This window comes from Manis javanica, chromosome 14, assembly GCF_040802235.1.
Source record: "Manis javanica isolate MJ-LG chromosome 14, MJ_LKY, whole genome shotgun sequence".
Lineage (NCBI taxonomy): Eukaryota > Metazoa > Chordata > Mammalia > Pholidota > Manidae > Manis > Manis javanica.
The window spans coordinates 863,580-886,763 of record NC_133169.1 but is presented as its reverse complement, the minus strand read 5'-3'; the positions used below and the strand labels follow the sequence as shown (position 1 = coordinate 886,763).

General features: G+C 42.1%; 1 protein-coding gene across 4 annotated transcripts in view; it reads right to left on the bottom strand.

The window, feature by feature from the left end:
* KIFAP3 (kinesin associated protein 3) overlaps positions 1-23,184 on the bottom strand; it is a 114,073-nt gene that overhangs the window by 64,548 nt on the left and 26,341 nt on the right. For all 4 annotated transcript variants that reach the window (XM_073222136.1, XM_073222137.1, XM_073222135.1 and 1 more), the window contains 2 exons: positions 22,336-22,514; positions 17,051-17,213 (listed from right to left, as the gene is read on the bottom strand). In XM_073222136.1, the coding sequence (XP_073078237.1) occupies positions 17,051-17,213; positions 22,336-22,514 (342 nt within the window). The remainder of the gene's footprint in view (positions 1-17,050; positions 17,214-22,335; positions 22,515-23,184) is intronic.

Here is a 23,184-nt window from a genome sequence, read left to right as displayed (position 1 = left end):
ATGATATGTAATTAAAAATGATATGTAGATTAAAAATGAAAAGTTCCAACTTTATTCTCCAAGGAGGGAGGTAGAATCCTTTCGGGGTTAGTCAGATTATACTTCAGACTAATATCAGGACAGAGATATTTTTAATCTTTTCACGTAGGGTCCTATAGCAGACTGTTAAGAGTCTGAAGTAAAGTCTAGTCTTCTCTCTTTTTCACAGATTATGTAGTTAAGTTTTTCAAATAGTAGAAGAGACCTGAAATTCACCTAAGATGATTTGACCTGCTCTTCCAGGTTCTTTCTATATGCGGTTCCACTGTTGGTATGCTCTAATTTCTACTTAATTTTTACAAAATATAATTCAAAGATATTTTCTCTAGTAGATTCACTGAAAAATAGGATTCCAAGTCACACAACTTACTAAATGGTAAAAGAAACAAAGAGGTATCAATGCTAATATACAAGATTCTTCAGAATCAAAGTAAACCATCAAATGTTAAAATTCAGTGTGGAACCAGGAATGAAACAGGAAGCTCTTCTCTATGCTGGAGAAGAATGTATTGCTGGTATCAATGAAAGGATTCTAAAAAGCAGTGTTCTACATCTGTGCATTGATCATGCAAGATGAGAGGGGAGATTCACCTGTAAGAGTTCTGTACTCCATAGGAAGGGTAACAAGGAAGGTCTCCTAGAGCTAAATATAAATAAATGCATATGTAGTTATAGTTAGGTAACTTCCAAAGAATAACTCAGGATAAAGGGTATGTGAAAAAACAGAATGTCTGAAGAAGGGGCCTAAATTTATAATAATTTCTAAAAAGCAGATGAATGACATATGTAAAAAACAGATCTCAGATATTGAAATAATTTATATTACTTTTTTTTAACACAGCAAAACTGAGTACCTAGTTTCGAAAGCAGGGTGACCCTTCCTGCAGGCTGTGCTTCCTCCCTCACTCTTCACACTCGTGGCCGAAGGTGAGGGCTCCTTGAGGTTCTCCCAGACCTTCTGATCCTTCTCTGTGAGCCTCTATTTAAATGTCCCCAGATCCCCATAATCTGCCTACATTGGTTACCATGCCCCAAAGTGTGCTGAGAACTAAAGGACTAGAGGAAACAGAAGCCCCGGGGATACAAGGCTACCCTTAAAGGCTGAGAGCGGCCCATCCTTTTAGAACTACGATTCTCCAAGAGAAGGGAAAGCAAACGGGTTGGACACACAGTGATAAATTTTCTCTTTAACCCGCGTAACAGCTGAAGAGGCAGAGGCGGCGATGGCATTCCCTCCACGAGCCCTTCAAAAGGACACACGGCCGTGAGGCTGCGGTTCACGCCGAGGTCTGACAACAAAAGCCTGTGCGTGTCCTTTATTCCAATAGCCTTCCAGGAGGCGGCAGGGGGGCGAGACCAGCAATGCCAGGTACCCCTGGCGGTGCCGCACAGGGAGGGGATGCAGCCGGAAGGGCTCTGCAGGACTCGCGGGGTCCGGGAGGGGAAGGTGGGAAGACGGTGGAAGAGGGGAGAGAGCGGCGGAGATGCAGAGGCAACTGGTCATTCACCAGGGGCCCAGTGCCCCACAGGGGAGGTTCCGATGGACAAAGGCAGCTCTTGACAGGGACATCCTGCACTGTCCCCAGGCAGTCTTGGGACTAGATCTATAGCACTTCTGAAACTCACTCTCACCGAAGAGGACAAGAACTTTTATCAAGCAGTGTTGGACTCCACGTCCAGAGCAAGGTGCTGAAGCTCACGAGGTGCTGGGAGCCGGAAACGCGGCGGCACGACGCTGACCAGGAGCTCCAGCTCTGGCGGCAGGTGCTTGGGGTCCATCTGTGGTTCTACCCCTTGACTGGCCGTATGGCCTTGTGAACGGTATTCTGACCGGCTTCAGTTTCTTCCTGTGAAACGGGGATGACCGCTGTACCTGACTGAATGGGTTGTCGTATAGGACTGGATTAGGAGAGCGAATCATGGTGAAGCGATCAGTACACGAATAGAGCAGCTCCGTAAACACCATTTCTGCTGATATATACCATTCTGTTCCCCCAGCAGTACTGTCACGTTCCCCTAACACACAGGCGGTCTTGGTGTTTTCTAGCCTCAAGGTTCGAATGCAGAGGTAAAGTAGGTTTGAGATGCAGCCAAGAGTTTTCTGAGGTGAGTGAGACACGCTCAGAGCCACTTGCCCTGCTGCTGGCCATTTTCCCATAAAGCTCTGCTATTCCCAAAGCATGAGCTTAGGAGAGTCCCTCATACGTAAGTTCCACTCCGTGACCCGTATCTGGTAAGAACCCTTACCATTCTCTCCCACTTGCAGGATTTACTTAATGAAATAAACTTCAGGAAAAAATTAATCAAAATATCAATTACTGTCACCGGTATGTGTTCCTCCACACCCCGACACAGGCCTAGTGTGGCTCCCTTCCTTCTGTCGTGCCTCCGTGTCTGACTGAACTGAATTTCCCGCCAGGTGGGGAGTGGTCATGGAGGTGGTGGGCCACCAAGAGGGAAGCACAGAGAGGGAAGTCTGAGGACACGGGGACAAACCTCAAAGTCAGCTGCGTTACTGCATTTGCCTGTAGGCAGCATGCCAGGCAAACAGAGCCCGTGGCGTTTCCCGTTGTCTGGGGTGTGGCGACTAACAGAAGCTGGAAAACAGCACTACACACCTGTAGCTTTTTTTCTTGAAGAAGGTGTGGAAGGAGGTGATGACAGATCTAAGTGGCTGCAATATTGTACTCGGACTTTTATGTAACCCAAAGCGCTGAGATGTTTTCTAGATTTTGTCTAGGTAAAGGTCCCCTAGAATGCAACCAGTTGATTTACAAATAACTGTAAAATTGCTTTTCTTCTCTTTTTGTATTTATTTAGGGAATGAAAAAAGATATGAACTGACATTTGTCCTTTTATTCATAAAAAAGATGTAAATATTTTCTAAATGGTCTCATTACTCAATGTTAACCTGATCATTCTAATCCACATATTAGTGTTCAAATCACATAATCACATATCTCCTTTCTCCTCTAAAGAAATATAATATATGAATGAAGATTCGAGTATGTAAACCACAGGTATCTTATTCATTGTATCATGAATGATTATATAAATGATTAACTGCCTGATTAAAAATGCAGCCTGTACCTTTATGGTATCCAGCAGATATCTGAGAGCAACGACATAAGGACAAGGTATTTGAGGACAGAAGTGAACTGCCTGGAGTGGGAAGATGTCTGGAAATAACCTGAATCCATTTCTGCCAACACAGCTGCACACAGCATGTACGGGCTTTCTGGCAGCCAACAGTCAGTGTTAACTGAAAGGCTGCTTTGCAGATCGCAGAGCAATAAACAGCCATTAAGAGAGATTAAATGGTCCAAGTAAAATTAAGAGCTTATTCTTTATTATAAGCGAACAGTCTTCTTCATTCATTGGAAGAAAGGATATCTGAGTTCTTAAAAAAATAAACCTTGGGGGGAAAAAACCTTGCATAGCCTAAACAAATTCAGGGCTGGGGGTGGGGGCAGCAGGTATGGTTTCCCCATAAAGAATTCATGACTAAAAACCATAAACTCCAGCTAACTAGCTATGATTCCTTCACATCCTACAAATGGCAGGCATTTTAAAAGGGTTCCTTCAAGACTTACAGGCATCAATTACCCCCAAGCAGAAGCAGGCGGCCGACAGCCGTATGCTGGCATAGCAGCCGAGGTTCTGCGAGTTTAGAGCAGAGCAGTGAAAAAACTGAGCATTTTGAGAACTGGGCCTTAATGACTAGAGGTGGATTAGTCAAATCTGTTCAGTAATAAGGCCAGGGTGGAAAAAAATGGCTTGGTCGTTATGATTCCTTTGGTATTTATGGTAATAAACATGAATCATGATGAACTCACTGGCTATTAAACACAGAGGTCATAAGTACTTTGATAGGATTTCCACAGGAATTCACCGTTAATTAGCTGGATCATTATTTGAAAGTGTTACTGAATTATCTTAGCGTTGTGCAGCCGTTCCCCCAAAATTGCTCATTCCCAGCTGAGGGCAGTTAATGCCTTAACAAACTGGTCATTAACTCCAGTAACTGATTTTGTGGGAATCATTGCACTTATAAAGCACATTCAAGAGTGCCCTCACCCCCACCCCACTCTTTCTTAAATCTGCAGCTGTAGTTCAGCTGCAGCAGCTGAAGGAGAAAAGAATCAGCTCTCTGGGCTGCTCTCATCATTGATTTTCTGCCAATTAAAGGGTAAACGCATGCTGATGGGTTTTGGATTTTAAAATGTCTTCAGTTTTTTCACCTCTGAAGAGATTAGTAAAAACACCATTTAGCTACTAATTTTCTAAGACACCTGGGATTTCCCATTCAGTTCAGTCAAACCTGAGCACCAGAACTCAAAGCTAAATTCCTGCTTCGGCAGTAGACCGAGCCCAACACTGTAAAACCAGAGTGAGAACACAAGACGCCGGCCACATCGTCAGGCAGACCCGCCTTCCCTCCCACACCCCGGGTCTGCGTTCAAGGCAGAAAGCTCCCTTTGGGGTCACACAGGCCGCATGAGCAGGTAAGAGAAGTGGGACTGTCAGCGCTCATTGGCCGAGCGCGGCATCAGGGTGATCCCCTGCCCGGAAAGGCGGTCATCGCAGCAGCCTTCAGAAATCACAAGGTCTTCGAGCTCACAGAGGCCTTGCGGCTCCAGCGACACAGCAAGAACGCCACAGGCAGGACCGCCGCTTAAGACGCTGCGACAGACCCTGGGCATACATGCTGAGTGTACTGAAATACACTAAAGATACTGGAGGGATATTGGAATGCCTCCTATACATGTTTTTATATAACTTTACATTTAACTTAGTAGTGCACATTCTGCAGATACACAACCAATATGATGAGATAACCTTAGTTAAAACTTGATTTTGGAGAGACCAGTTTTTAAGACTGAAACTATACTGGATTGTTTTCTTTTGTACAATAGATTTGTTCAGCCAAATCTGGTAAAGATTTGAGATAAAACACATAAAAACCAGGAGTTTTTGACCTACAGTCAAGAAGGGAAAAAATGACAGTTCATAGTTTACAGTGATCAGTATAAATACGTATAGCAATAGATGTGCTATAATATTTCAAGATTTTTGTGTCGAATTATTTAATTTAAAAATGGTAAGAAACTGGTATTGTGAATCTACCGTGAAGCTCAGCAGCTGTCACATTCAGAAGTATTCACTAAATGAGTCTCTAAAATTCAGCACTCGTGTTGTACTTCCATTCTCTTTCAGTATGTACAACTGTACATTTTGCCATGTACTTTATTTTTCAAGTATTTTCCATTTTTATTACCTTGTCTGTAGTATTCGTTTATTACATCCAGAGCATACTACAACTTATTTATAATATACCCTACAAAATAAGCATACTTGTGGTACAAGCGGCGAGGACCGTAACAAAGCCCCAACAACGACCACCTTCCAGCCTACAGGTCCTGTCACTGACTTAATATGCTTTGGACGGCTCGTGCCGTATAGAAATGGAGACACGCAGACAGTGTTCACACACAGAGTATTAGAACCAGCTGGTGACAGAAGAATCCTGAGAAAAAAGGTTTCTTGATTTAATTGGGAAAACAGGAGGAAGCATAAATTTTACTACCATTAATAACTTCAAGTAATCTTGATAGGACTCTGCCTCACCCTGACGGCTAGACATGTGCTTTCTGTTAAAGTGTTTGCCGCATCTGACCCCTACTGTTCGCTCACTTGATCAGGTAAGAAAATGTAGGTTTATTTATAGGATAAATGAGGCCTATTAAAATCGAGAAACAGTGCAGTAGTCTATGAGGAGCCGCACACTGAAACAGATGTGTGAAGTCCCGTAACAGTTCTGTAATAAACAGGCCAAATGAAGTTATTAAAAGTAAAAAGTTTACTTTAGGTTTCTTAAAGAAACCATCATAAAGGCAACTTAGTTTAAAAAAAAAAAAAAAAAGAAGGAAAATGCCTCCTAATTGGAAAACATTATTCTGACCATTTCCAACACTTTTTAATAAACAAGTCAGAAAAAGCCATTTATAAAATAGCATTCTCTTCACAAAAGAAAGCCAAGCTTTACTTCTTCATTTTACAATGTCTTTCGTTAACTAAAAGCAAATTTAACATTATGGGGGTATTTCAAGGGTGTTCAGAACTTAACTTTTCCAGTGTTCTTTTAAGGACATGGGACAGACCGGTCAAAGGAAACAGCCCTTATTGTCGAAATGCGACCGTCTGTGCTCTGGCCATCTCCAGCAGTAAGGGAGACCAGACGGGCCCTCCCAGAAGGAATCAGACACTTGTCACAGAGTTCCTGACCTGGCCTGACTCTCTGCACGCTGATAAAATCTTTCTGCAGCCTTGGACAACACCCTGAAACGCAGATCACCCAATGTAACCTAGATGGAAATGAAGCAGGTGCCACTCCTACCCTGGAAACCACTCTGCGCCTGCGGCAGAACGCACTTCCAGCCAGTCTGGAGACCACAGAGACTGACTCGGCTTCCCGTGAAGACAGAGTGGCCTGACATTACTCTGACCAGAGCTTGGACCCTTTCTGAAATGGCTCATGTAGAGGGAGCTGTGAAACAGGCATGACGACGATGTGCTACTGAATCCAGTAAAATCAGTTTCAGCACCAACCAGCTATGCTGACCCACAGACTCAGAACCGTCAAAATGCGCGCACATGGGGCTTTGATTCAAGACGGAACCACGAACCTGACTTCCCTACTAGCAGTACTCAGGGTCACACGGGCATCAATGGCCAGTGGGGCTCTGGTGACCAAAGGGAAACTTGGAGAAGATGTCTGAGCCAGTTAACTTTGAGTTAACTTGCATATGAATTCATAAATTATATGAATTGAATGTATGAGTTAAAGTGCCCAATGCAAGTTAAGCACTTGAAGAATATTTATTGACTATGATTTTTACCTTTAGCTATTACAATTATAATAAATACTGAAAAGATAGCAACATCTTTAGGTAACACTACTAATTCCTCAATTTTTTAGAAACACTTTCATCTCTGCTTGGAAATGGACTAAGAAAGTACCCCAAAGCAGGGTAATTTGTGAAGCCAGGTTCAACATTACATGGACTTTTCAATACTTCAAATGAACCAAGAGCTAATCGTGGATCAAGCCTGTCATCTCACCTGCCTGAAAGGTGCTTCTCAAACTATCTGTGGTGAAAGGCCAGGTTTTTTTCCTCCGAATGTTTTAGAGCATACTTTTGTTAAGTAAAATAAAAATGAAATCAAACAAAAACATGCAAAATAGAAGTTCAAACAACTTACTGTTATATTCAGCAGACATACCATTTACTCAAGTTGCTCTAAGTGTCTACATGCTTGTTCCTCAAACAGGTTTTGAGTGCAGTGTGGGGCACCTGGAGTGTCACTGCACTGGAAGGCCCCGTCCTGAAGGACACACTCACCATAGAATCTGGGTTGTACAGTGTAAGTGAAGTTAAGGTGCTATTTCAATGTTCAAAACCCACCCCTGGGCCCAGCCTGCAAGCAGAAGCTGTGGCGCAAGGGGACGGGGTCCTGTGTGGCTCTGTCACCCAGAGCCACGAGCCCCAGTCCCCCTTCCTTTCCTCCCCCTTATCCTGATGCGTAGAAGACGTGTCAGTGATGACGTCGGTTGGTGCAAGCACCGCGTGAGATGATCCAATTTCACTCCCTTATTTTCTAAACGAGAGCAGACGCCACGCAGATCCGTGCCCTGCCCAGCAGCACCCAGCAGCAGCCTCAGCCCTGCCCCTGTGATGAGGGTTCCTTCCACACACGACCAGTCCAACCACCACAAATTCTGAGGACCACGTGCCAGGCACCGCTGTAGGCACTGGGAACACAGAGCGCACGAACTAGCGCAACTCCACATTGCACGGGGCTCCCGGCTTTCGAGGCCTGGGGCACCTTGGTGATGACGGGCAGGTGGTGGAGACAACGAACAAGATGGAGGATGTAGGGTGTGGCGATCACGTGCTGCGGAGCGAAATGAAAAGGCAAAGATAAAGAGCATCAGCAGCCAGGGGCCGAAATCCGAGGAGCACCCGGGCACAAGGCCTGAAAGAGGTGGGAGCGCCCCGGGAGGGCGAGGGGAGGGCATGCAGGCAGAGCCTGGGAAGCGTAAAGGCTCGGGGGCAGCCGCGTGTCCACGGCCCAGGGAGCAGCAGGGAGGCCAAGGTGCCCTCGGCAGGGCAACGGGCAGGCGGCACTAGGAGATGCGGTTGCAGAAGGGGCAGAGAGAACACGTGAGCCCCGGCAGGGCTGTAAGGGCTTAGGTTCTTCTGGGGCAGGAAGCCGCTGCGGAGTCTGGGGCAGAGAGACGACATGACTCAACGTGGGTTCAGACGGGGCCCATGTGCCGTCAGAAGAGACCACGGGCAGGACGGAAGCCGCCGCTCAGCCTGCCCTGTATTGGGCCAAGAAAGGAGGGTGGCGGCTGGGGCTCGGCTGCTGGCAGCAGGACTCCGCAGGCGGAGTGACTGCCCTGCCAGACTGCTGGCAGGAGGGAGAGGCATCCAGGATAACATCCCCGTTTGCGGCAGTTACCCAGAAAGAGGGAATTTCCATTTACAGAGATGGAGAAGACTGTGAAAACAGCGGGGTTGGGCAGCGGGGAGGATCAAGAGCTCAGTTTCTAACAGTGAATCTCACACCCTAGTGAGGCCTCTGCTCGGTAATGTCTGGCAGAGGAAGTTGGAGGCTGAATGGCTCTCTGGATTCATGCCGGGGAGTCATCAGTGACGTAGAGGATTTAGGTGGAAGGGCCCAAGTCACCAGCGGCCCAAGTGCAAGTAGAGAAAAGGCCTAAGGGCCAGGCTGGGAGTCCCGATGCTCAGAGAGCTGGAGGTAGGGTGCGCGCCCACGGGGGGACTGAGGCGGGCTGGGCCCTGAGTAGGAAACCACAGGGCACCAGACGGAAAACCAGCAAAAACAGCCAGGAGGAGGAAACGGTGACCACGACTGCTGACCGCTGACCACGACGAGCTGGAAGGACCACTGGACTTGACCACGCGGAGGCTGCACAGACCTGACTACAGGGCTGGGGTGGGGCACGCGGGGAGGGGGTGAAAGCCGGACTGGAAAATCCTGCAGGGTCCGGACAGCGAGGAAGGAGACGGGAGAGAGGCCCCAGGGCAGAGCGCGGGCAGGAGGGTACGGGGGGCGAGGGCCAGGGACAGGACGCGAGGACAACCCCGAGGCTTCTGCAATGTGGGAAGGACAGGAACGCGATGGCAGCCGGAAGGCGTGAGTGAGGAGAGGGTCCAGGGGATTCACTAAGATGAAGAAATAGCAGCACCCTTGTACGTGAACGGGAACGGTCTACTGGAGAGGGAAAATCAGGGACGCGGGACACGCAGAAGCTCTGGGGCAGGAAGCCTGAGCAGGGGGGAGGCTGGGAGGGGTAGTGCTGGCCTGGGGTGAGAGCCGGGCAAGTTCACCCTCAGCACAGGACGGGAGCAAAGCAGACACAGACGCAGGGGGGAGGGAACGTGGGGCAACAGGAGCCCATGGAGAGTATCTCCTGGTGGCCGCCACCTCCTCAGCGAGGTGAGCAGGACAAGGGAGAAGACCAGGGGAGGAGGAGGGAGGTTGATGGTAGGGGTGTGGTGGGGTGGAGACGGGATGAGGGCTGGACCTACGAGAAGGTGGGGGGATGGAACACTCCCCTAAGAGTGGGACGGTGCCCAAACACAGACAACATGGAGGACCTGCTGGCCACATGGGAGCCCAGGATGGGTCCTCATGCAGAGCCCACACACGCTGCCACCCCTCTGCCCACGGCCCCCATCTCCACTCCCCTCCAGGGTCACACAGTCCCTGCCACCTCCACAAAAGCACCGAAGAAACTGGCAAAAATGATTCCCACCGAGAAGTGAGTGAGTGGACACCCAAATGTCCAAAAGGCAGGGCAAGAAATATAACTGAACTTTCTAAGTATAAGAGAAAAGAAGGGTTATAGCAAGGGAACGGGAGTGTTTGCATCATGCCTAGAAATCCAAATATAAAATTAAGAGACTATATTTTGGCAAAACCAAGCATGTATTCTAGCTGTACTTAAGCTGCTAATTTGAGACTCCTGGTATATTATTTCTGCCAGTAGTGTTGGCATTCATAGGAATTAAAAGCTTTAAAGGAATACTCTAATGCACAGGTTTTCAAAGCATAGCCTGAGGACCCCTAAAGGGATCCAAAAGTCACACCATTTTTATGACGCTATTAACATATCACTCCTTTTTAAATTCTCATTCTCTCATAAGAGGTCACATGACATACATGACATGGTATCACAATGGCTTGTTGAGGACATGTGAGGATCAGCTGTTGTCTATTAAGACCGACTTTAAAGAGACTTGCAAAATGTAAAACCATGCCACTCTATTCACTAATTTTTGTTTTATTTTGGAAAAAAGTTACTTTTCATAAAAATATCTATGTTAACATGTAGCAGGTTTATTTTAAAGCAGATAGGTGTTAAAATTTATCTGTCTTAATTTTGAATAAACATTCATAGATCTAACCCTTCATAAACAAAAGACTTTTGGGGGGATCGTCAATACTTTTTTTAAATGTGTAAAGGGGTCCTGAGACCAAAAGTTTTAAAACTGATGCTCTAACCATTAAATTCCTATAATCTCCTAATAAACAGGCAAGGACTTACAAAAGAGCAAAGAAATTCTGGAAAAGTGGTGACTACCTACAATTCACAGGTGGCTGCCTACTGTCTGACCATTGGGTTAGTTGTGCCAACTGTATTTTTATTTTAACAGTGCAGAGATTCACATAGGCAAGATGAGACCTGTATATTTTACAAGGCTTATTCCCTTGAATTTAAATTCCTCTGAAAATCAAGTTAAAAATTGAAAGGTTGACATGAAAACTCAGAACGTTACTCAATTTAAAATGCATGCCACAAAAAGACATATGCACCCCTATGTTTATGGCAGCACTATTTACAATAGCCAAGAAATGGAAGCAACCTAAGTGTCCATCAGTAGATGAATGGATACAGAAGATGTGGTACATACACAATGGAATATTATTCAGCCATAAGAAGAAAACAAATCCTACCATTTGCAACAGCATGGATGGAGCTGGAGGGTGTTATGCTTAGTGAAATAAGCCAGGCAGAGAAAGACAAGTACCAAATGATTTCACTCATCTGTGGAGAAGGAGAACCAAGAGAAAACTGAAGGAACAAAACAGCAGCAGAAGCACAGAACCCACGAATGGACAAACAGTTACCAAAGGAAAGGGACTGGGGAGGACGGGTGGGAGGGAAGGGAGGAGGGGAATAAGGGGCATCATGATTAGCACACATAATGTAGGGTGGTGGGGTCACCGGGAAGGCAGTGTATACAGAGCAGACAAGTAGTGACTCTATGGCATCTTACTGTGCTGATGGACAGTGACTGTAATGGGGTAGGTGGTGGGGACTTGGTGATGGGGGGAATCTAGTAATCACAATGTTGCTCATGTGATTGTATATTGATACCAAAATAAAAAAAATAAAATAAACTGCATTTCAATCTCATTCACAGAGGAAAAAAAAAAGTGTAAGTAAACTCAAAATCATCCAAAAGAGTGCACCAGTGAAATGCAGTAGTTTTTATTACAAGTTTCAAGCACTCTGTAAGGCACTATCTCTACCCCTGTGACTTTAAGCTTTATGCACATACCAGTATCACGATGGACTAGACTCTCCCAAAGACTGCCTCTCCGGGGCGTGTGCCTGCTTCACTCAGCTCATGAAACATTCAAGCCAAAGCAACTGAAAGGTGCAAGAATATTACATGCCTGTGCATCAGATAAAAAGCTAAGAAAATGGAGGTTTTCAAGTTACTTTTGAAACATTATCAGCACCTTCTCCAGGTAACTGAAGAATACACTATGAGGAGGAATATCCTTGCCGGCTCTCAATTCAGGTATTTCGACATAAGGAAACACCCTTGAGACACAACAAGGTCAAATGGTTTAAGGACTTATCACAAGGGTAAATTTTTTTTATCCTGATTCTTAGATGAGCCCCCCCCCCAAAAAAAAAAAATCTTAAACACTTTAAGAAAGTTAACTCAGTATCACAAAAAACCTGAACAATTAGATAAATAAAGCCAAGGTGTCTAGGCCCAATTCAATTTGCATATAATCACACTGGCTGAAACCATTAGCTATAATAGGTCTCCCAGATGGTAACAAGTTTGCCAGGCACAAGAAACTATATGTCAATCATAGGGATGAACACAACTGAAAAATTTATCACTGATACTGAATTAAGAGATAAATTTTGAAATCCTTAAGAAATCCTGGAAAATATCACACCAAAAAACTGAAATAAGAAATGAGTAAGTTCATGGGTATTTAAGAAAGGAAAACAAAAGACAATTTAGATACAAGGTTTTCCACAAACCCAAAGAGAAACTTTGAGCCATTTTGGGAGATAATGCCTTCTTTCTCAATGCTAGGAAAAACTGAAACTTTCAAAACATATCAATTTCAAGGCAGGGGGAGTACAAAAATTTTAAATAACGATTTCTAAAATTCCTATTAATCCCTTCCTGCATCCCTGATGTTAAAGGAATAAAGCTAAATTCAAAATTCCTAAATGAAATGCTTTATGTGATTAAAACATTAAAATAATTCTTGGTTTTATTGAATCACATTTCCCTCAGAATCTCACGTGGCAGAAGAACTGAGCTTTTAACACAACTTCTCCTCTGCCTTTAATAATTATTCAGATCACAAAATCTTCTTGAATTACATATTTTTTTCAATTATTCGGCAGTTCTTACAACAGCAGAGGTTGCAATATACTAGCTACATGTTTCAGGATATAAAAGAAGAGGATTAAATGTTCACATAGCATAGCTTTATTAGAGCCTGAAAAATTCATGATTCTTTGTACTCTAGCTAAAGTAATCTATTATTAAATATCAAAAGATTTTTCAGTTATGGGGTCCCCAAATAGCACTAAACAAAACCTACTTAAAATCTGACAGTGTTTTCAGTTGAATCACTGTCCCGAAGGGTCGGTCGCTTATGGTCAGCTCTACCACACATACATTGCCCTACAAAAAACCTCTTGAATTTTTTGCATCTTTTAAAAAATTAGTAACTTCCATATATAAAATGGGTAATTCTCTAACTCAGTTATCTGTCAGTGTGAACATACCCTGAACAATGAACTTATATTTCACCACTCATGTTCTTCTATATGCTTTTTAATCCCTTCTCCATGACCATGAAGAAAATACACCCCCCAATTCTTTAAGTACTTGACTTATAGAAGGTCTTCTTCCATTTCTAAAGTTTTCAATTCCACAGAATCACTCCAAATACTTGCCAAGGAATCACCTAGAATAATTTAGAATATCTATTCTTCAATATGTTAAGTATCCAGGAGAGAGTAACATTTCTGAAGATTTGAAGGGAAAGAAATATAATCATTTCTCCTAGGTTGATGTTTTCCAACTGAACATCAAGTCAATCACAGGGCAATCAATGAGTGAGTCGTAAGTAGAACAAAAAGAAATAGAAAAAAACAGAAAATATAGTACACTGCACATAGAAATGATAAATACTACTTTGGGAACACTTTTTAAAATTAATGTATTAAGATGAAAATATATATCATAAAAACAATGCATATTAAAATACACACGGTCATACACATGTACACACATGTACACATATATACACATCACATGTACACACATACATGCATATACACATCACACACATCACACAATGCACACACTCATACATATCACACACATGTACACATGCACACACACATCATAGATGCACACACACATATACACACATACATATATGCATCAGACACACACACAGAGTGGTCTGTGGTGTGAAATATATCTTACTTTACATTGGGGTAAAAGAGGTTTGAAAGTCACTGCTCTGGATTAATTACTTCCTACCCCTTTAAAATCTATGCTTGTCTATGATGCAACCACTTCTACGTGATCATAGTGGCCAAAGATCAGAGAGATTAAATGTATCACTGGGTCACTCAATTGAGGTTTGATTTATTGTGTTAGGAGTGAATGATTTAATTTTCCACACAAGTAACATATATGTTGACAACTGTAACAATGACCATACTATTAGTCACCTATCAGGGAATCATTTATACACTAAACACAATTTCTTTGAAAGTATCAGAGTTTCTTTAGTAGAAAGAAATGACAGAGTCCATGTAATATACGCCACTAGGAAGAGAACACCGCTACAAGACAAACCTCCAGGCATTCATCCGGATTCGTTTCTTCAAGTAAGTTCAGCTATTGGTTCCCAAGGAAACAGAAGATGAGAAGCGCAGCGTTCGAGGGGAGGAAACTGCCGCTGGCGCCGAGGGACCGAGAAGCGCCGCAGGACGAAAGGGACACAGGAGGCTGCGCGGAGTCAAAGACTCATGGCGTTCTGGGGCCGGCGGCCCGAGGACACGTCCACAGCGCTGTGCAACGGGCCCCTCGGAATCACAGACGGGCCAGATTAATTCCCCAAGAGCGGTACTGATCAGGGCCCAGCCAGCGCGAACCAGCCACGATTCCCACCATCAGCCCCATTTAGCTCGGCCTTAAACCTCACAACACCACATACACACATAAAGCCATTTTTCTCCGACTTTCTCTTACTGTGTTCTCAGTCACTGTTCCTCACGCTTACCTGGCCATCTACGTGTTGGGTGATGTTTATTACTTTATCTGAAACACTTCCTGCAGCCTCTATTTTCCCTCTGCAAATATCACCTTGTTAAAATGAATCTGTCGATGTCCACCGCAAACACCACTTTATGAAGCTCCAAGATGGGAACATTCTCTCTTTGGATCTTCATCCAGCCACAGATGAGAAAGCGCTTCCCACAGTGCTCCACTCTGCACAGTGCTTCAATTCTAATGAACTAAGCTGAATTCCATGCACACATACCACAGGGAAGTAAAAATAAACAGCCACCTAGTCTGTCAACATAGTATCTTACAGGAAGGGTATTTGTACTCAGAGAAAGATAAGCCAGCAACACTTAGCAGAATGCCTACCTGACACCAAATAGTGATGATGAGGTTGATAAAAACAACTACAGCCAACATTTATTAGGAAAATACCATGGGTCAGGTACGGATCTAAGCGCTCTGCATGCAAAACCTCACTTAATCCTCAAAAGAACTTTAAATTGGTTATAATTATCATCCCCATTTTAGACATAAGGAAAACAGAGTTTGGGCAACTTGCCCAGCATGACAGGGTTAGATGTAAATATCATCACAATTCTAATAAGACAGTTTGACTCCAGAAACTGAGCTCTAGAAGAGATGAAATATTTTATATATTGAATGTTATGTCTTACACCCCCAAATTTACTTATTTGTTATCAAAATATGAAATGGGAATCTTGCAAGTAATTTTCCCAAAACCTCTTTTAAATTATTTCTTTCTTAAAGGCAGGTGATTACATACTGTAAACAAACCAAACAGGCTGAATTCCTTCAGGATAAGGACTGTGACGTATTCGTCTTCACACTTTGAGAGTCTGATCTAATGTCTGACACGTAACTTTGCTAAAATTATGGTAAATGAAGGATCACATGAACTAAATTCAAACCCCATCTATTTTACTTTTAAAGTTCTCCTGTGTCCTCACTAGATTCTTATATTGCTTTGGTTTCCCAAAAGCAGTTTTTGAAAATGCTCCTCAACAGAGTTCCTCTAAAATGTGTAGTGAAGGATCTGAGCAGTATCTGTGGGCTGGTCAATGGACCGAATGTTCTTGGGCTAGTAAAGCTAAAAGCTTTCCTATTCTGAGAAAAAAAGTGAGAAATAAGTTTCCTTAGAACATTTTTAAAGTGGATTTGGAGAACCATATTTTTAAATTATATCTCTGACTAATCTACTTAATCACCGTCTACTTTATGTAACTATACAGTTTATTATAGCAGGTAATAAATGCAACTTATGTATGGCAGCTAGGCAAGTGTGAGCAACAATAATAACGTAGCAGATACACCTGAGCTTGAATCTGAGCTTGCCTTTCATCAGCTGTGTGATACTGAGTATCTCAGATGCGGTTCCACGACATAATGTAAAAAAGTGACTGGCATAAACATGCAATAAATGTCACTAGTAGTATTACAAAGAAAATAAGGGGGACGTCAATGAGACTGGAGGCACAGACATTTGACATCTAAGAATAAACTAATTCCAAATCCTTCCACTACTACTGGTAACTGTTAAACATTTGAATATATGGAGAAGGCTCCAAAAAAAGGAATGAAACTGCAGCACTGAAGCAAAGGAGCACGTTAGCACCTGAGGGACAATCCGCTTCTGGCTGAGGAAGGCAATGCCGCTCTAGGCAGGGGAAGCAGGCGGCAGGCACTCAGGCATGAACGAGCTTGTTTAGGGAGCTGTAAGGGGTTAATATGGAGACAGTATAAAGACATGCTGGGGAGTAACAAGTGCCTATAAAGATAGGAAACGGACAGTCACAAAGAGCTTCTAATACTCTGCTCAGAAGCATTAACTCTTGGATCCATCCTTGCTGGATGCTAATAACTAAAAGAAAAGAATGTATTATAAACTGAATCAACCAGTATTTTCTAACTCATGTTATGTGAAAATGCCCATTTTTACTTAATGACAAAGGGGCTCCACAAATTTGATTCCTCATAAGCAATATTTTGAAAGTATGGCAGAACATGAGAACTTAAGTGATACATACCTTTTAAAAAACATGGAAGAGAAAGTGATTTTTCCTACCTGCTTTCTTGGTATTACTTTTATATTTGCACTTTGGTTTTACTTTCACATGAGTAAATGAAGTCAAAGCGGTAAGACTTTCATCCTATAACACCATGGAAATCCCAGCACACATCGTTTTTCATTCATTGTGCTTATTTTTAAGTTCCCAATCAAAGAACATGTATCAAATGATTTTTGTGCAACCCTTTTCAACAGAGCTCAATTTCCCAATGACGGTAGAAGTCCCAAGCAACACTACCATTAGCTTCTAAAGGCATACCTAGGAGAGCCGTGAGTTTGGGGAGCAGCCCCACTTGCACCATCTTATTCCTCAGTCCTGTGTCAAAGGACAGGTTCAGCAAAAGTCGGAGGGTGATGTTTAGCAGGTCTTCGTGTTCACAAGGTATCATTTTTACCAGTTTTTCAACAATATCCATTTCTACCTATGTAAAATAATAATATAAATGCAGTGAGGTTCTGTTGCAAAATAAGACAAAAAGGATTACAAATAATTATTTTTCATTGTTTTACCCTTACGTGTATCAATTTTATAATTACATGTTAATCTATTTACTCTCATTTTAATCTATAAACTTCTCTGAAATCAAACTTTTAAGGAGAAAACGTATATACCCACATCATTCCTTCCTTCTGTCACTTGCTAGCATCATCTGAGGACAAATTACAGCGGCTCCTGAAAACACATTGCTAAGCACCTGCCAAGTGACAGGCCCCATGGCAGCTCAGACAAGACCTCGCCTCGGCCTGCCAGGCTTCCAGCCTAGGAGGCACACAGACAGGACAGGCAGTCCATGCAGTGTGACAGAAGAGAGGGCACAAAGGGCTCTGGGAGCAGCACGGGGGAGCACTACACTGCTTAGGAGAACAGGACTTCAAACCAGGAACATTTTAGTAAGTGTGTAATGATCTGCTCTCTGGTTAAGACAGGCAGTGGTGATCCAGGCAGAAAAACGGGCCGGCGGAGAGACCCTGGAACGTAGCAGAGCTTGGCCCAGGCACTGCAGGGCTCTGGCCGGCCTGGATACAGCGTGTGCCGGGAAGCGGCAGGAACCTGTAAAGGCTGACTTTGGACAGATCACAAAAGCTTTTCTTGCTCTGCTAAGAAGTCTAGCATTGCTCTACAGGCAGCAGAGTGCTCTGAAGGAGTGTTAAGTCTGGGGGAGATGTGGGCAGACTAGAAGAATAAAGATAAATATTATCAATACACACACACAGACATGGATAAGGGGCATTGTATAGACTACAGACTACTGTACAGACTAGAACAGGTAGGCACCTCAGTGTATATTGCATTAGACAGATGAGACATGATTAGGGTCTGACTCAAAGAAGGGACAAGGAAGCTGGCGAGGAATGATCTGAGGCATGTAGGACACGTGGTCAGAGCGTCTGAGTGAGAAGAGAAGGTGACTTTCAGGCTTTCGGCTCGGTCCCTAAGCCGGCCGCCAGGTTTGCCGGTTTGCCAGAGGACCTCACAGCACTCGGTGGACAGTCACGTCCCTGACTGTGACTATTACAATGAGAGGGCACAAGGGAAAATCAGAAGGGAGAAAGACACACGGAGGCAACGTCCAGAGGAAATAGGGGTGTGTTCGTCTAGTCACATGGGACGGGTTCGGCGCTGAGTTGCGGTGCCCGAGGTTCGTACTGAGGACGGCTGGCGCAGGGATCCTCTGCCTGCACCTGGGACAATTCCAGAGTGTCAGATGGAAAGCAGGTGTTGTACAGCAACAACACTGCTTGTACAAATGGCTTAGGTACACTCAGCTACACTTGATAGTTTGGGACCTGCAGGAACACTCCTGAAATCCACGTTCCCAGACACCAGCCAAGGGCCACCCTAAGAAAGCCTGTCTGAGAGCAGCCCAGGCCCCCTTCTGCACCATCAGTATGACGACAGAGGCCATTAACTAAGACCTGTAAATTGAAAAACAGTATTGCCTCATGCATAACTTGAGGCAATATTCAGCAGGTATCTGGAAATCTTGTAAAACTCAGGAGAGAAGCTCGGCTGTGAGCAATAGCCGGAACTCTAGGACGGGGTCGGGAACACGGGTGCGTGGCTGGTGGGTCTGGTCTGGCTGCCATCCGTTTCTGTACAATCCAACAGCTAAAAATGGTTTTTGACTTCGACATTTTTAAATGGCTGGGAAAAAAAAAAAACGAAGGCCAGTATTTTGTGACACTGAAAATTATTTGAAATTCAAATTTTGGTTTCCACAAATAAAGTTTTATTGGAGCGCAACAACGCTCACCTATTACAGACCATCACACACCCGCAGCACCGTCAGAGCTGAGTCGCTGTGACGGAGACGCAGGAACTGCAAGACCTGAAATACTGACTATCTTGCCATTTACAGGAAAAAGTCTGTGACCCCCAGTCTAGAGGATTATGAAATTGCTTCAAGAGGGCTTGTTTTAGCATGAGAACTCACAAAGGTGAGAACTTATTTGGTGACACAAGCCTTATTCGTCTTTCTTAAGGTAGCCATCAGAAAAAACTGCTTACCAAGAATATCACACATCTTTGTTACACAGCAATGGCTACAAAGAAGAGAAATTCTATATAACTACACATTCTTTTCATCATTACCAAAATATTTATGAATAATCTTGTTCTACTTTTTATTTTATTGGAGGTCTAAGGCATTTGTTTATACCATCCTTTCCACATCTTTATTGCAATCTTTTACTGACCTCATAAAAATCACATTAATAATTGAACTCTCAATATACTTTTTTCCTTTCACTCCACGCTATTTTTAAATGCTTCGCTCACAAACCTCAGAACTCCATCTCTGCGCTTCACAGCCACACTGCAGTCTATCTTAGAGCTCCTCACTGAAAAGTACAAACCATCTCCGAGACCCTAACCTTCTCCTAGCTTAGTCTTCTAGGCAGGCTGGGCCATCCTTCGTTAACTTCCTACAATTTCCAGAGGACAGTGACAAATATTTGTGACATATATACAAAACCATCATTCTACCACTAGCTTCACTGATTACAGTGAGTCACTTCCCTTCCAGCTTTAGGTATTTATTCACTCAACGAATATTCCTTAAGTTCAGCCCTGGGTCTTATATTGTTGAACAAGGAAGAAATAGTTCCCACCTTCATGGAGCTTATATTCTAGAGGGAGTGAAATACAGTAAAGTAACTATTATACAGTTATTTAATTCTAACTGTGTAACTAGAATATGCAAGAAAAAAAAAACAGTGGAGAGAATAGAAGGAGGGGATGTGATAAAATCTCAGTATGAGGAGTTGTCGAGGAAGGCTTCTCTGAGGAAAAATAACCTCCTGGATGAACAGAAGTTATCTCAAGTTCGCTGAAGAGGCAGAAGAAAGAGTGGTCTGGGTGGAAAAGAAAGCAGGTGCTGAGATGAACTCTTTAAAAACTATGTGCCATGTAGTCAAATCAGACGGTTAAACGTTAGACAAAGCCTTCTAATCATGTCTTTCTGGCTGATAAAAGCCCGACCCCAAAAGCTAAATTTAGTGATTGTCTCAACATGCAGTGTCCTCTCAATTCTATGTCTATAAAATGGAAGTTATAGTTAATTAGTGCTTTTATTAAATGTTCTATGTAAAGTGACAAGTTTATCAACACTCTATCAGAAAACTTACATCAACTTTTAAGCAATTTTTTTAGTACTTCTGGAAGCCAACATTTAAAAATATCTTATACTTAGTCTTGGTAAAAACGTTTTCTAAAAAACCAACAAAATAAAAACAAAAAAATATTTTTCCCTGGAGACAAAAAGGGTAGGAAGCTGAACAGCTGGAGATGTTTCCCTGAACAAATTACTTAGCCTCTTTGTCCTCTGCTACTTCATCTGAAAAATTATGAGGTAATTCACTAAATGCAGACATGGATGTAAGGTCCAGTCAAGCTCTGAAAACCCTGACCTACCCAAGGACTTAAATAAAATGCATGTGTTTTACAATAAAAGATGAAATGCATACCATCTACAGTATAAGTCCGGCTAATCAATCATTCTTATGACTTTGGATGAATTACCTTTTCTGAACCTCAATTTATCCCCACAATAAAAAATGTGGTTTGATGAGAATTTATACTGCATTTTCTGAATCTATGATCTTACCAGAAAATAATTTTTAATAATAATCTGAGGTCATTTTCAACATATAAGAAGTATAATACCCAAATACAAATCTAATCAGTACATAGTAGACACATGCTGATAGCAAATCTATGTGAATTTTGTGAACCTACTAAAAAGTGAACTCAATCTAAATATATAAATGGAAGGATATACTTCAACTTACAGCAAGGAGAGGCACTATTTAGCCATACTCTAACTACTCAGGAACACATATATATCTCCATGTCATATTTTTCTTAAATATAAGATCAATAAAAACATAAACATATTTTTGATTAATCTAAGTAAATCCCACCTTAAAACAGTATCAGGCATATAGTGATCGTCAATAATTATATACGAATGATGAAAATGACAGATACTAAATATCTGTGGGTAAAATAAATATATTTCAAGTACTTGAATTCCAAGTACTTATCTGATAAATCAATCTCAGGTTTTCAAAGAGCATAAGCCACTTCCTAGTTGATTTCACTTTAAAAGAAGAAAAAAGAATATGCAGAAATACTGTATATTCAGACTACCCGAAAGAGAATCCACTTATAACAGTGATACACAACTGAATGACTAGTATCAGTACACAGCTCTAAAATGGTCCTTTATGGGGTTAAGGCCCAGGATCCCATAAATCCATTTCTAGGAATCTAAGAAAGCAGAAACACAGACAAAGATGCATGTGTCCACTGGAGTGTTGTTTATGATAGCTGAAACTATAAACTTAAATATCTGAAAACAAGGTGTGCTTAATACATAATCTATTAGCATTGTGTTTATAAAGACTTTTAATGACATGTAAAGCAGATAAATTTTATTCTATCTTTATATATTTCTGTATGATGTATATTATACAGAAGAGGAACTAATATACAATCAACTTGTATTTCTCAAAGACCATTGCATCGACACAATCTAAGATGGCAAATAGAGCCTACTGTAATAATTCAAACAAGAAATGAAATGGGTTTGGGAGCACAAGATAATGCAATGGCACTTGGAGTAAAAAAAAGGGAAAGTTTCAAGAGACACTTAAAAGCAGAAATAACAGGCTGTGGCAACCAACTGGACTCAATTTTAGTTCCACCCACTAATATCACAAACGCAAAAAAGTTTAGGTAATAATAAGGCTAGATGACTCTGAAGCACAATCTGAAGTTTAAAATTACTTTCTATATAACATGTTTAATGTGGAAAATGTCATTCTATACAATATATCAGAAAAAATGTTTTATCTAGAAAGTTCTAATCATCTGCAATATTAACTAATATGGAATATACTCCCTAATGAAGTCATTTAAGTGAGTTACTACTATTGTAAAATTTTCACTGAGAATTATCTCAGGAGGGGCATAATGTGTTTACTTTTTTTCAAAATATTCTAACTTGAAAATGCAAACATGGACTGTTTCGATTGAGTTACCATATCATTTTTATTCTCCATAAAAATGCTGAGTTTCTTCAAGAATGACACAACCAGAATAAGCAGCTCAAAATTGTCCCGATCCAGAGCCTTCACCAGCATGCGGACTATGTTTTTGTTCCTCATCTTCAGCTCCGTGCGTGTGTCCTCGGCAAGATTCAGAAGCAGATAAAGAGCAACTAGAAAAGTAAAGCAGGCGAGTCAAATGACTGGCATAATGAATCCACGATTTAATAAGTCATTTCAACTCAACAAAGTAACAGACATTACCTTCTAAGATAATACATTATTTTGAAATTTTTAATTAACTCATTCATTAAAAAACATTTACTGTTACTGATATAGGTTATATAAACATATATGTAAAATAATTTATTGTGATGCCAAGCACACAATAACCAAAATGACAATGATTTGTACCTTCTTGGGGCTTAGAGTTATTTTAAAAGCAATCAAATGGCAATCAAAGGTAGGTATCAGCAAATAATGAAACAGACAGACAGGGAAAAAGAATTTTATACATAGAAAACAAGGTAAAACTTCAACAAGTAGGGGCTTTTGTGTTAAAAAGAGCTACAATCCAAAGGGTGTCACTGAGTTGAACTTGAGGAAACTAAAAACCATTTTTCACATTCAAACTTATTTTCTGATAGTAACTACAGAATATGGCCATATGAAATTCAGTGATTATAGCTATTACACTAGACAAGGTTGAGGTCACTGTCTGCTAGTTCTAAATAAAATTTCTTTTAGATACATGTAATAAAAATGCTTAGGTTCTCATAAGAAACTCATGTAATTGTTCCTTTTTGACAGATATTTTTCCATTTTGCCTTGACAGACAGGAAG